Below are 15667 nucleotides of genomic sequence, written 5' to 3'. Positions count from 1 at the left end.
AAGCTGTGAACTCTCATTTCATAAAATGTGAAGCAGGATTCCACACCTGGGGTAATTCTGAAGCTATTTGGCCTTTTCAGAGTTGAGGAAGCTGTCTGTGTCCATCATGGCTTTTTCAGTCAAGCTTTTTACTGCTTTTCTTGCTGAGCTAACCCAACTGGAGTTTTAGAACAGGGTAAGAATCTGTCCAAGGGTAATCACAGCTGATTTAGTTTATGTTCCTGACTGACTTGTTTCTTTTTCAGATCCCTTGCAGTTGGCAGTAAATCAGGCTACAAATTCTTCTCTCTGTCTTCTGTGGACAAATTAGAGCAGATCTATGAATGCAGTGAGTATCTTCTTTTTTTCTTTTTTTTTTTTTTATCCCCTCAGTTGGCTTAATCTGGGAAGAGTAAGACATTTCATTTTTTCACAGGTGGTTTGCAATTGACATGAGAGGAACCTTAAGTGTATGATGAACTATCACACAAATACAAAGTGATTGATTGCTGGCAGGGTAAAACTATGTATCAGTGTTCTGTTTTGAAGTTTAGCTAGTGCATTGTGAAATTTGGTAATAGCTATGAGGAGAACTCTTTGCTTTTCTAATTTTATGTCCAGTAGTGAGGTTATTCAGTGACTGGGCATTAAAAAAAAGGAGTTTACTGGTGTGAGAGAGTGTCTTTTGGGTCTTATACTGGCTGTTGGGGCAGCAACCATTCATATCCCTTTATGAAATAAGAAGACAAAGCCTTGATTATCTTTTTCTTTAATTCTGACATTTGCTGTTAGAAAAATACTTTTTAACATGATAGCTGCAGGTTTGCTGATCAAAAGGGTAAATAATCCAAATTCCCATAACTTACCAATACTGATCACAGTTGAGTAGGATATGAGGTGAAATGGAGAGGGGCTTGGGGGAAAAGTGGTATCCCCTGTTTTGCCAGCAGTTCGTAGACTTCCCTTTTTTGAGATGCTAGTAAGTAAACTATGAATGCTATGTATGAGTATCCTTGCTTTCTTGTAAACTCCATGTGAACAGATGGTACCAATAGCTGTGGTATCAGCATTTATAGTAGGAACCTGGTGTACCATGCTACACAACAGACTTGTCTTCAGTCTCCATTCGCTGAGTGACCTGGCCCTGTGTCATCTTCAGTTTGAAAATGATGTGTGATTCAGATCACCTTGTGATCTGTGGTGACAGCCTGATTCTGTATACAGTCAGTGGAGAGAAGTAATTGTGAGGTTCAAATTAAGCACCTGTGGTCAGGTTAAATTGTGTGGCAGCTACATCTGCCTGTTTGAGTCATGGTCTGGTCGTACTGGTTAATCAGTGGCTTGAATTCCATTTTACGCTGTTGAGTTTAGGTACCTGACCTCTGTAGTATGTTAGGCACTTGCAGTATCTGGCCTGATAGCACCCCAGGAGACTCACTGAGGATGACTCCAGTTACACGGGGCACTGAATAAACATGTTGAGAGAGACTGAACTAAACTTTACAGGACTGCTTCTTCTAGGTAGTCCTTGAAAGAAAAAGCACAGATTGGATGAAATGCCTTTCTCAAAATCTTGCAACAAAACTGATAAGCAGCTGGGATTGGAATTTAGACCTGCTGATTCCAGTCTTGTCTTCAAACTGTTCTGGGATGTCTGTATTGGCTTAACCTCTTTGATATTGTACGTTTTCTTCCATGAGTCTTAAGTCTGTAAATACAGAGCACAGAGTGAGGTAACATTTAGTAGAAAATTTGATGGTTTGACCTGTGTAAGCCAGCCTGTCTTGACCTTTGCTCATAGGGCGTACAATGTCTGCAGCAGATCTAAATATTTGAGATCTTCATTTTTTTGTATGCAGTTAAATAATTTTTCAGTCTTGAGCTTGCAAATCGTGCCTGTTTAAAATTTGATACGGGGTGGAGGGCTTCCTATGTGTTTGGGACCTCCTTTCTGCAAGGAAAGGTATCTTGGGGCCTCCCAGACATGTGCCTCCTGCCTGCCAATTCAGTTTAAGTTTGTGTTGTTTTGAGTGAGCACTTTTAAGGACCCCTCCCTCTCTTCTGTAAAATTGATCTGCTAGTTCTTCTGTAGGTGCCTAAAGTAAACTACAGAGTATGCCCCAGGTGCCTTGTGTTTGAGAGAATGACTGAAAAGAATGGGAGATTTCTTTGCTCCCATCACTGACTTCTACTGTGACTCTACAAATCACCTAACTCCCTGCTCGGTTGATCCCCCTGTAAAAATAAGTATTGGATTGGACGGTTCTTTAAGGCTTAATGAATGCTTATAACATGCTTCGTGTTCTTGGATTAAAAATGGAATAAAAGCACAGCTGATCATAATCTAGCTGGTTCTAACCAGCTCTTGTCTGTGATGCTACATGCTTGTGTTTATGAAACTGTAATCTTGTTATGTGTGTGTTTGTTCTCCCCTCACTGCTGATACTTGAATTGTTTTGCAGTTGTTCTTTTTGTTCTTACTGTATTTTGAATCTGAGTTTCTGGCAATGCTCGCTTGTGTAGTGTAAAGGAGAAAATAGAAATAGAAAAAAAGCATGTGATTAACAGCACTGCTATAGGACTTAATCATATGTTTAGAAGCACTAGTTAATTCAGGTCAGCTGAATGTAGGATGTGCAGTATAGGCTGATGCTGTGCTTGAATGGTTGCTCATTAGGAAGCATAGAGGACTTGGCAGCTGTGAAGGGATTTTATCACTTCTTCCTGTTAGGGGAAGACGAACAGAAGTGCATCCTGTATTCTTAAAGTGAATTTAATTAAAAGCCCTTCACGAAGACTTTCTCTAAAGGTGACTATCTATATTATAGTAAGTCTTTGTACAGTGAGACTGAAGGATTGTCTATACCTTTTGAGCATTTTGAAAGTTGTTTCTTCTCTCTGACTGCCTAGTTCTTGACAGTGCTCTCCCCTGTGGGCCTTCCCTGCTGCCTACGCTTCCCATCAGAGCAGCATAGGACAGCACTTTTTCCATCTGAATCTCTGCTGCTGTTACTCCTCTGAAATACCAGTTCTCCTGCCTGCCTGGGAGAGTCACAAATCCCAGCAGCTGTGTCTTAACACAGTTGCCTCTGAATGGGGGGAAAAAAGCTCTGCTCACCCAGGCACAGGGAGCAACCAGACTGTGTGTTTTGGGTCTCTGTGTGGTAGTCTTCTGACTCTTGTAAAAGGATGCCGTCATGTGAAGGACTCCAGGCTTAGATGGAAAGGTGATAAACAATTCTTAAATATTTTACAGTATAGGTTATGTTACTAGTCTGATTCAAGGAACGTGGACCTCTGCATTTGAAAGTCTATGCATAAATGTATTGAAGCAGATTTTTGTATTTCTTTTTCATGTGTGTGGCATCAGGAAAATGGAGAACAATTCCTTGAAAACAAAGTCGTTGCTAAAATGCATTATCCCTGTTGCATAAGGAAATTGAATTTTCAAAGCCTCTCTGAGCTGTTTTGTCTTCTCTGGAAAAGTACCGTATTAAATACGAGATTTAGATAAAAGTCAATTATGTTGCATAGAATACTGAAAATGCTTAGTATAAACCTGCTCCTTTTCCACAAGGAGGCTATTTTTCTCTTTCTCTCTCTATCTCATGTAGAACATTAAATATTTTCTGTTCTTTTTCTTGAAATAACTGCCCGGAAAAAGCACTTTCAAAGCGGATATGTCATGCAGTGATGGCATTGTCATGTGCTGAGAATGTTGGATGGAACTTTTTTCAGGGAATTTCTGTTATTGGTGATGCGAACAGTGCCAATTAATTATTTAATGTGTCTCTTGGCCAAAACAGAAGCCTTCAGAAATAAGATTTGGGGGTTTTTGTGGGTTTTTTGTGTTTGTGGTTTTTTACTGGCAGTTTTACAACTTGAAATGTGTTAAGCATTGAGCTAATCCTGATGCTGACTTTTGCAAAATTTGGTTGTTTCGGTGGATCAAGGCCAAAGGCTGAAGTTGCTGGTCTTGATTCAGTTCTATAACGGAAGAGCAGGTATAGCCAGTAGCTGTGGGAGAGCTGCAGAGAGTGGGAAAACTCTCTCCAGCTTTCTACTGCTGTGAAAACTGTCTGTTACGTCTCTGGGGGTTTTGGAGATGAGCTTTCAGGGGATGGAAGGAGGAAGCACATGTGGTGGGACTTGGGCTCCTACCAGCTTGGTCCAATACCATACTATCATCAAATGCTCTGAAAGTGCTTCTTTGCCAGAGTTCCTCGGCTCTCCTCCCTCCTGCTGTCTTCCCCACGTTTTGAATAGTGACTTGCGTTCCTCCTTTGCCTCCAGTGCTTCCATAGTAGAAGACTTGACAAAAGTAACACTATGGAATAATGGCTATGGAAACTTGTTGAGCTTCTGTGATTCCTGTACAAATTGGTTTTAGGGACCGTCAGATAAAAGACAGCATGTGCAAAAATACTAATCAGTAGCTGAAGCAGTCTTAAAACAAATGAGTTTACCAGCTTCTTTGAGTACTGTAACTTTTCTTTCTTCATAGAATCATTATGGTTGGAAGAGACCTCAAAGATCATCAAGTCCAACTGTACACCTGACACCACCATGCCCACTAAACCATGTCTCAAAGCACCACATCTAACGTTTTTCGAACACCTCCAGGGATGGCGGCTCCACCACCTCCCTGGGGAGCCCGTTCCAATGCTTAATGACTCTAACAGTGAAGAAGTTCTTTCTAATGTCAAGCCTGAACCTCCCCTGGCACAGCTTGAGACAGTTTCCTCTTGTCCTATCGCTAGTTACCAGGGAGAAGAGACCAACCCCCGCCTCGCTACAACCTCCTTTCAGGTAGTTGTAGAGGGCGATAAGGTCTCCCCTCAACCTCCTCTTTTCCAGACTAAACAACCCCAGCTCCCTCAGCCACTCCTCGTAAGACTTTTTCTCCAGGCCCTTTACCAGCTTTGTCACTCTTCTCTGGACACACTCCAGCAACTCAATGTCCTTCTTGTAGTGAGGGGCCCAGAACTGGACACAGTATTCGGGGTGCGGCCTCACCAGCGTGGAGTACAAAGGGATGATCGCTGCCCTGGTCCTGCTGGCCGCACTGTTTCTGATACGGGCCAGGATGCTGTTGGCCGACTTGGCCACCTGGGCACACTGCTGACTCATGTTCAGCCGGCTGTCGACCAACACCCCCAGGTCTTTCTCTGCTGGGCAGCTCACCAGCCACTCGTCCCCAAGCCTGTAGTGTTGCATGGGGTTCTTGTGACCGAAGGAAGGATGTGCAGAAACTCCAAGACCTTTGGTCATCAAAAATCTTGCTATGCCTAGTGTAGCTGTAAAAAGAAAACAAAAAACCACACCAAAACCCAAAAAACCTTTGCTTTCCTAGATTTCTGCAGAGATAAGAGAAGACTGTAAAATTCTAGAATTTGACAGTTTGGATTTTTTTTTCTCTTGGATTTTGTGCAGGGGGGTGTAGATGCTCTGTTCTAAAGCATGACACCCTGGGGCGTGGTGTGGAATCTTTGTAAATGGGCATTCACTGCATAGATTTTTTTTGCTTTAAAATCCTGTCCTGCATCCCACCTTGACTCTGAGCTGTTGTGGCAGAATGTTTGTGGTGTTAGACTGTATTTTCTTAGGCAGTATTTCCTGTTGATGTGCATCATTCTTCTTCCCTGAAATCTCCCTTTTTATTTTTCCCTCGTTATTGTGATTCCTCAGCTGACACAGAAGATGTGTGCATTGTGGAGAGGCTGTTCTCCAGTAGTCTGGTGGCCATAGTTAGCCTTAAAGCTCCACGCAAGCTGAAAGTTTGTCACTTTAAGAAGGGGACAGAGATTTGCAACTACAGTTACTCCAACACCATCTTGGCTGTCAAACTCAATAGACAGGTGAGTAGTAATTTTGACTAGGTGAAAACATGGGCAGGGGTTGTGGGTCTTATTCTGGCACTTCCTCTGCTGATTGATGTTTTTTCCTTTGGTGACAGGATTACTGTTTGAAATTAACTTGCACTTTTCCAACTGTAACTTCTGTATGGCATCTCAGTACTCATAGTTGGTTAAGTATTTTTGGTTCTGTGTTTATGTATTTGCGTAGGAAAATGCCCTGAGTAAGCTGGGCATGCTTTGAGTAGAAGATTGGACTAGAGACCTCCTGAGGTCCCTTCCAATGGGAATCATCCTATGAACCTAAATATGAAAGTATGTGAAACCGACAATTTCTGTTTGTGCCTAAACTTAAAGTTTTTATCTAATCACTTCTCACGTTTTTAAATACAATTTGCTGAGTTCTTTTTAAAAAAAATAAAAATAATTTCAAAAAAAATCAGTGAACTCGTGAAATTTTTGAGTTAAGTACCTAGAACAGTAGTTTGCTGTATTATTAAATCATTATTAGGCTCTTCTGCAAATACAGACTTCTGTCTTCAACTGGTTGGTTCGAAGTAGAGAGAATGGAATCTGAAGCAGCAAATCTTAGTGTCTGTCCCCGCCCCCAAAAATCAGTTGGCGGAAGATGGGATTCACGTTTAAAATCATAAGGGGAAACAGTGGCTAATTTGATTTCTGGCGTAGTGTGGCAGCATTAAATGAGTAACATCTTGTTAGTCATCCAGATGTACTCTATGAAACTAAATGAGATGTTGAATAAGTTAAAAGTTGTTTGGTTTTTTTAAAAAAAAAAAAGCACTTCACACATTGATTGTAAGTAATAAGCTCTGTAAATGCTTAAAAAAGTCTTGAAGATTTTTTCTGTTTAGCCAAAGCAAAAAATTATTTCCACATGTGAACTGGCCTCTTGCAGGGGGAGAAATGCATAAGGGCAGGTACAGAATAAGAATTATATAGCTTTAAATGAAGGTTTCTGGCTTGCTGACTTAAACTAGTAATGTAAAACATTTTCATTTAAATCAATTTGCACTAGCGTGGTTGAGAGAAGTCAAGTGCACTGGTCAGTTCAAGTGACTGAGTGTAATATTGCGCTGTTGAAGCCTTGTCAAGAGGTGTATCTTGTGTGTCTTCTATCACACTCTTATTTCTTCCCATCAGGTGGGTACAGCCTTTTCTCTATTGGAAGGTACCTACTGCATTTTTGGATACAATTTTTTTTAGGACTGATAAATGAATACAAACTCCAGTTTGATACCAGTTTTTCATCCTCTCTCCCATGTCTAGAGGCTGATAGTATGTCTGGAAGAATCTCTTTATATACACAACATACGAGACATGAAGGTATTACATACAATCAGGGAGACACCTCCCAATCCTGCAGGTAAGTATGTTGTTGGAAGCTAGCATAACTCTGAAGAGCGCATTCTGTGTCAAGATATGATGTTTCCTACAGGGAACTGCAGCATTGTTAATTCCACTTTCAAATAAAAGTAACAATTAAATACATGAGTGTTGTCTTAAAGCCTACTTATTTAATCCAGGTGAGGTTTTTGAGAACAAATAGCAGACTCTGCCTTAAACTGTATCTTCCCAGTATTTTAGTCTCCTAGAGTGGATGTGTTGAAATCTTAGAAAGAAATAGTAGAGATACAAACTGGATTTTGCCAGCGCTTGATATAGTTCAACGCTTTGTCGGGTTAATGCTTTAGCAGTCATGGCAGACATGGGAAATTCTACGGCTTGATCAGTTATTGTAGCTCTGTTGGCATTCTTTCTTTTCTACTTTATAGTAGACTTTAACTTATGTTAAATAGTTGAGTATGTTGCAGGTTGACTCCAAGATCACTCATCCTTGTTCTGTTTCTGTTGATACCTTGTAAGGATAACCCAGGTTATCTTTGTAATGTTCAAATGCAGAATCAGAAGGTTTTGCTGTGTAAGTCTTGGAATTTACCTCTTTCTAATTCTGTTTCTGCACCCCTTCTAGGGTTGTGTGCTTTATCAATAAACAATGATAACTGCTACCTGGCCTATCCAGGAAGTGCAACTATTGGAGAAGTACAAGTTTTTGACACCATCAATCTGGTAAGGATCTTTGAATGCTGTTTCCACTTCTAAAGATGCTGGTTTTGGAAATGACTTAACTTCCTCAGAGAGAAATTGCTAGACGCTTAGTTAGGTTCAGTTTGCAGTATGTCTTATAGCTAGGCTTCGCAGAACGTTGGCAAAGAAAATACAGATGCTAATACTAGATTTGATGAGTAGAGTTGAGCAAATGGGTGGAGCAAAGTAATTTCTATTTGAGTTGCCTTTTAAGTATCCTTCTACTGCTTGTACTCTTTATGCACATGCTTAAGTGATAATTTTATGTAGTTACTTAGCAGTTACTGAAACAAATATTGAAGCTGTTGTCCATAAAGTAAGACCCATATTTGCCTTGAATGCCCTTAAGTATGCAGTCTTAAGCTGCAAACATGTAGCTTTTAACCTGTACTGTACTAAGGTTATATCTTATTGATTCACTCCTGCAGAGAGCTGCTAATATGATCCCAGCTCATGATAGTCCCTTGGCTGCTTTGGCATTTGACGCAAGTGGTACTAAACTTGCCACTGCATCAGAAAAGGTAAAGTGACTTTTTATTGACTTGCTGACAGTAATAAAAATGAAATTTGTTTCTAAGCATTTGAAGTAGGTTTAAGCATGCGCTATTCCATGTGCAAGTGCCAAAAAAGGCGGCTTACAGTTATAATGGCAAATCTAAGTTAAGAACTGTTAATGGTATTTGACACAATTTCCATGCTGTGAAATGTTGGATAATAAGGTTATTTAAATAAACACATTTTAATCTGACTGTAATCGGGGCAATCCTCTAAGTGTTTCTCCCTTTAGTGCAGGATACTTATTAGAAATTAGTTGTATTGTTCTGATGCTGTCTTCCTAATGAAAACAAGACAGTTAAAGTCAGGATAGAGAGAAGTCTTGCCTGTATTTGGCACGCGATGACAAATTGTCCATCTAAATTGTATAAATTAGGAAGTCTGAAGCCTCTGCTCTTTGAGTAATAAGCTTAGAATATAACGGTGTAACTGATTACATCTGATAAAGGCACAAAGACATCCAGGTGACTGTACCTGTGGTACTTGCCTAGTGTGGATATTTTCATGATCAAATATGATAAGAAGGGCTGTTCTTGATGCATAGCTTGTTCTCTGCATTAGTAGCTCCCACCTCTTGTTGTTTCTGTACTCTTCAAACACATCCTACGAACAAGCTCCATAAATACTTCATCCTAGTATGTGGTGTGCATAAACGGCAATAAGTTAACAGCAAAATGGTTTGCTGCTGGTAGTTGCACTCTGCTCACTAGTGCTAATACACAATGAACAAACTTGAAATGAAAAAGGGGTGTGGTGTGTTTTTTCTTCACAGGGTACAGTAATAAGAGTGTTTTCCATTCCAGAGGGACAGAAACTCTTTGAATTCCGAAGGGGAGTAAAGAGGTAAAGTTCAGCTGGGCTAATTATCTGCAACTCATTTCTTACGGTAGATCTCCAGTATGTTCTGCAATTGAGCTGGCGTCTTGACTTTTGCCTGTTTTCATCTTCATTCATCCCTGCCTGTATGCTTATAACAGTTTCAGCTTGAATGTCTTCCAATTTCACTCCTTTGGACTTGACTATTCTACCAATCATTCCTGTCAGAATTGTACTCCGTCTTGCCTTTTAAAAATTTATTGATGAAGAAACTTGTTCAAAGTGGGTCACCTTTTGTAAGATATATCATATTTTTATGGCAATTGGAGGCGGTACATCTAATATTCTCACTCTCATCTAAATCCTTCTAGTGCTGTGATCATTGATAGCCATGGTATGGTGGTACTGTGATTTGTGGTAGTAGTAACTCTGTAGTTCTACTGTACTTTATAGAGAGGTAAGACTGAGTTCAGATTGTTACTAATTGACCCCCATATCTGGTATACATCAGAGTTGAACATTATTAATGGGGATCTTGCTCTTGAAGTGCTTTAAGAAGGTATCAGAGAATTCAGAATGCCTGTTATGGAAATGGGTTTTTTTCTTATTTGTGAAGCAGTGGCGACTGAGAAATCTGCTTAATTATTAATTAAGCCAAATACTTTGGTTTAATTGTGAGTCACCTGCAATCACTGTCAGGAGAAGAGCAGGAGAGTACCGTGCAGCCACGGTTCCTCCCAGCTCTCACAATACAACTCGTGTGAACATTATGGAGCTCCTTAGTGGTGAATGTGCAGAAAGACTCCTACCTACCGAAATGGAGAAGTAATATTCTCATTTAAGTCAATTCCCATGAGTGAGTTACCACTGGCTTTCTTACACCAGTTGGTACAGTACTAGAATGTCAAAAATAACACTTCATTGTTTTTCCTTTTTTTTTTCTCCCTAGGTGTGTGAGCATCTGTTCATTGGCTTTCAGCATGGATGGCATGTTTCTGTCTGCATCCAGTAACACAGAGACGGTGCATATCTTCAAACTTGAGACTGTGAAAGAGAAGTATGTTTCGGGGGTGCCTTAGATTTTATTTTTTTTTCTCCTAAGGAAAAGGCTTTAAAATTTACTATATTCAACGGGATGAATTCTCCAAAGTGTGGATAGGCTTCTTTTGAACACTTCTGTAAAGTAAAGGGCATAAGAAGTTGCTTATGAATCGGCAACTGTAGCTGAACTGTGTACTGTTCTCTAAGTCGATAGAAAGGGTATTTCTGCCGAAGAGAAATTGGCTATCCTTGGCAGAAGGTTGTGGAGCAGTGTTAACATTTTTAGTTACATTTGTGTTTTGCCTCTTCTGACATCCATATGGGAAGAGCTATCTTGGCAGTGCCTTCCAGCTACCTATAGGCCTTTAAAGGCACTAAGTTGTAAAATGTTCTTATTTATGGTTTGAGAGGACAATCTTTCTTACACTTCTGTGGAAGCTGTTGGAAACAATTTGTCTAGTGATAAACAGATGAATAAAATCTTGAAGTGTAGCACTTGACAGGAGATCTTGCTTTTGTGTAACAAACCTTATGAAATGCAGTTTTATAAGCAGAAGTGTCAGTTTACAATCAAACATGCTTAAATAACAGGCTGAGGGTATTGTAGAACACATTGTGCCCTGCAGCATAAATGGAGTACTTATAAATGAGTTAGAGTTCACAACGGTGTGAGTTATTTCTGAAGAGAAACAAATAGCTGCTTATCTTTAAAAATAAAAAGATCTTTCAAAGTGTTTACGTGCTTTTCTCTCTAATGTGAAGGCAAAGTCAGTCACTTTTTTTTCTTCTGACTTGTAGACCTCAGGAAGAGCCTACAACCTGGACAGGTTACTTTGGAAAAGTGCTGATGGCCTCAACAAGCTATCTGCCCTCTCAAGTAACAGAAATGTTCAACCAAGGTAGAGCCTTTGCTACGGTCCGCCTGCCGTTCTGTGGGCACAAAAACATCTGTGCACTTGCCACGTGAGTAAAGAAATTGAGCCTGCATTTACCACCCTGCTGGGTTGCCATGTTGGGTTACGAAGAGTTTGACACTGTAGAACATAACCTCATCTCCAGCGGAGCGGGTAGTACACAGATCACCTGTAATCATTTCAAAGCCTCTTCCAGGTTAAGAGCAATGTGTTAGAGCTAACACCTCACAGTCCTGTGAGGGGAGGAGGGAAAGGAATAATATTTGGATGAGGATGGACTATTTCTAAGTGTTGTTTAAAGATGTCTTTTAATTTTGAAAGAAGAATGTTCAGAGCAGACCCATGGGCTTACAGCACTTGCTTCCATTAGTGCTAGAGGGAGTGATACTGTATGTTGTGTTAGTCAATTGCAAAACTAAGCAGTCCAGACTAACCATTAAAGAAGTCTTTGAAAGCAAGTTCGTATTATTCTTGTCTCTAAAACAGCATAGCATTCATTAAAGTTAATTTTGAGGACTAAATCTAATCTTTATTCTGTCTTCACCAAAGGCAGGTCCCATTTGGCACAGCTACCAAAGCAATAAGCTGAGTGATAGTAAACTTATTTTGTGGGAATTTTACAGTTTTTATGCTAAATTGACTTCATGTCTGTACTCTCTCTTCTCTGATCTCAAAGCACCCTTTAAGCAATAACTAAGCCTTGTAGCATTTCTGAAATAAGTAAATAACTTCTTGGTAGAATATTTGTCTCTGGAGTTGCACGAAGCTTGATAGCAGGATGGTAACTTCTGTATCTGTTTTACTGGATTGTGTATAAATTGCTTGATTCCTGTGGCATCCCATTAGCCCCAAATGTGATCATGCCTTACTATTTTTACGCACAGTTCTTTCCTAGGTGCTCTTGTCTGTTAAGTGCTCCCTGTCTAGAAGCAAGAGTGTGGAAAATAATGGCTTAAAATCGTGGGAGGGGAGGAGAGTGTGCTGATAGGAAACTTAAGTTCTTATTAATCTGTTGCTCTCCCCTAAACCTTTCTAGGATCCAGAAGATCCCTCGTTTATTGGTGGGAGCTGCTGATGGATATCTCTACATGTACAACCTAGACCCCCAAGAAGGAGGAGAGTGCACACTAATGAAGCAGCACAAGTAAGTCCACATTAGCTGAAGAATGTTGTATTTTTGTTTGTGTTTTTTTTTTCCACAAAATCCAGTTTATTCTTAAACTTAGTTCTTAGACTTTTGCAGAACAGAACTAACTTAGAACAGCTCATTTCTTTGAGCTAATCTTTTTCCAGACCTCTGATGTGAATGAGTAACTTCAGAATCCCCCTGCACCTTCCTTCCTAGCGTCTGCCACACTAAGCAGCACTTTACCAGCAGAAACTTAACACTGTCCGATTGCAGCAAAGGATCAATCGCTGTTAGCTGTATGATCCTGTTTCCTCTTACTTGGCAGTTTGAGTTGAGTTACTTAAACAAGAACTTGAAACGTCTGACACCATCCTCTTCATCAATAAATGAAGCGGTTACAGAGATGAGAAAGAGATGTTACTCTGACTTCACAGAGGGGAATCTGGCCTATGAAATTTTCTGTATTCTATCTCTACTGGTGTCCTTATTAAAATTCCTTGCACATAGACCAGCCAACTAATGTTCTGTAACAGTACTGTAGAACACTTAAGGAAAATATGACAAGGGGTTATTTTTTAGTAAGGTTTGGCAGGGAAAGCTAGGATAATGTAGTCAGATTACTTACATGATCAATCATAGAATTAAAGCCAGTAAGTCATGATGATAATTCAAGTTTGCAACTTTGGTCAATCTATAGTAGTAAAAAATCATACCTTCATCTGAACATTTTAAGGTATGACCTTTGGTTTCACTTGTAGATGAAGTGAAGTCTCAGAGGGAAGCTTTTATCAAGTTCTTAATCTCTGAAATGCTCTAATACCTTCACTAGAGGGTTTTCTAGTATACGTGTATGAAGCAGCTGTTTCTGTTGTGGACAGAGCTCAAGAGACAATCTGTAATATTGCTGATTAGAATGATTATTGGTTTTTTAATCACGCAGTCTTGTTTTGAGGAGTCTTTGTAGCGTCAGCTACTAGGATTTAGATTCTGATGCCATGTCGGAGGCAAGCATGTCACTGATATGTCTTCAGTGTTAAATATGAAGTGTTGTCAGATGCGTTCTTGACAATCCTCTGGAATGGAAGGACCAAGTTCCTCCTGTTGCATGTGTATATGTATTATTCTTGCACGTCTAATGAGATACTCTTCTGTAGCTGTCGACTAAAGCTTTATTGTGCCCAGGTTGGGTCACCTCTCCAGCTAACCTTTCTCTGCTTGCTAGGCTCGATGGCAGTATGGAGCCAGCCAACGAAATTCTAGAGTCTGCATCCCATGACCGGCCGTTGGTAGCGCAGACATACAGTGCCGCTGTGACTAAAGGTACATATGTGCCTTCCTCACCCACAAGGCATGGTAAGGAGAAGGTTGGAAATGGGGCAGAGAGCACCTCTGCGTATTGCTTCGTTCTAGATGGCTGCGTGAGCTCTTCTACTTCGACACTGAGCTTTTCATAACTGCGGGTGTGATGTGGAGCATTGGTGAGCAGTAGGAAAAGAGCACTTGTGGTGTACAGTACCCTCCTATAGATGGGTCACTCATCTGTGCTACTTTCTGAGTAGAACTTTACCTCGAATTGTAGTTGATTACAGTAGTGATAGTTGCAGTGCTTGCCAAATGGTTCTTGAGATGCCCTAACACAATTATTTCATACAGGAGTTCTGCATCTAGACCTCATGCAAAGCATCTGAATTATAGCCCACCTTTTTTTTTAAACAAGGTTGGTAAGTGCTCCTGTCGTTCCTTTATGGGAACAGTGACCTTTTAGCCTGATTTGCTGCTCTCTTAAATTGAGAGGATGAGAATTTGATTAATGCTGCAGCTCTCTGAGTGGAGCTTCTGCCATCTTTGAATGGCACTCAGGTCAGTGCTTCAGCTGCAGAGGAAGGACAGTCTGCATGTATAGCATCAGTACTGCAGTTGCAGCTGTAACGCATGGGTGCAGATTAAGAAAAACAGCAGCCTGCCCAAAGCACAGGTATGCGTTGTGCACACGTGGGGTAGTTTAATTGTGATCTTAAACTGCTCATGACTTGGAGAAACACCGTCATGATAAAAGCAATCATAGGGTGACAGTGAGACTGTTGCAAGTAATGTCTGGTACTCCAGCTCTAATCGTTCACTTTGGATCCAAGCCTTAGTGTTTGCTGCTGATCCCCCAACTACTTGTTCCTTTCTCTCCAGCCTATACAGATGACCTGGGTGCTGTGGGTGGAGCTTGCCTGGAAGATGAAACCAGCTCACTTAGATTGGATGAAGACAGTGAGCATCCTCCCATGATCCTTCGGACAGACTAAACTTTGACCTGTGAACTCACTCCTGAAGCAGAGAACACTGGCTTGATGTTTCTTGAGGAATCTCGTGTTATGCTGCTATGAACTTTGACATGAGTTGGGAGAGAGGATGACAGACTCTTACAGTTTTAAGTCGTAGCTGTAGTTCTAATTCTATACAATTGGAAAAAAATATATGGTTTTCAATTCAGTGGCTTTTAATCTTGCTTATCTATTTTAGCTGTGTTTATTTTTTTTTTGTTGCCAAAACCTGCTGTTTGTGCAGCCCTCAGAGCCTACTAGCTTTGCATGTGTTCATGTGCCAAGCAAGCATAGGAGGGGGAGAGAGAGAGAGAAGCCACTTTATAACAAACCCAAGTTTGTATTTTTTTTATATATGTATATAATATTTAGCTTATATAAGGAAGGAGTAGAGAAGTGGTTCTGGAAGCTGAGACTAGTTCTGCACTGACAAAGGTCCAAACGGTTTCCTGTGCATGGGCTTGCAGGCATACCTAGTGACTGACATGCAACCTTTCAAATGCAATGGCCTGTTTTTTTGGGTTCTCCCTCCCCTTTCCTGGACCATTTTGTTAATTAAAATTCCTTCTGAATGTTGTGTATTTGTGGGACTTTTCTGTTTGTTGGGATGGAAAATTGGAAGTGTTTCCCTGCATAAGGATGTAGAATATAGAAAGTGCCTTTACAGGGAAGAAAAGGACTTGCTGCAGGAAGAAAGCTAGAATGAAGGAGAAATTGCTGGAGACTCTTGTTTGTACACCTTTAGTACTTGGGTGTCTGTAGCCCAGAGTGGCTGATAAGCTTGTGGGTTTTTTTAGAGAAGACTTGGAATGCACTTTCTTTCTTTCCTGTAGACTCTCCTGTCTTATTTCCTTGGCAGAGTAGCAATAACCATTTTTTCTACTTTTTTTTAAATTATCCAAAGCAAGGGTTCTGTCAGGCTGGGTGGAAGTCTCTGTAGAGTATGGCAGCCCCACTCTT

General features: G+C 40.5%; 1 protein-coding gene across 1 annotated transcript; it reads left to right on the top strand.

Annotated features, from left to right (window-relative positions):
* Positions 1–245: 245 nt before the first annotated feature.
* On the top strand, positions 246–15288 carry WIPI2 (WD repeat domain, phosphoinositide interacting 2; the record flags this gene model as incomplete). The annotated part of the gene is made up of 11 exons (XM_009697252.1): positions 246–328; positions 5668–5837; positions 7122–7218; positions 7825–7922; positions 8369–8461; positions 9268–9338; positions 10261–10368; positions 11151–11315; positions 12303–12410; positions 13618–13715; positions 14577–15288. Coding segments are annotated over 11 exons (1204 nt in total), but the record flags the coding sequence as incomplete, so codon positions are not given.
* Between the last annotated feature and the right edge of the window lie 379 nt (positions 15289–15667).

The sequence above is a fragment of the Cariama cristata genome, unplaced genomic scaffold (genome assembly GCF_000690535.1).
Source record: "Cariama cristata isolate BGI_N322 unplaced genomic scaffold, ASM69053v1 scaffold3333, whole genome shotgun sequence".
Classification (NCBI taxonomy): Eukaryota; Metazoa; Chordata; class Aves; order Cariamiformes; family Cariamidae; genus Cariama; species Cariama cristata.
The sequence above is the reverse complement of the archived record's forward strand: the minus strand, read 5'-3'. Positions and strand labels throughout refer to the sequence as shown.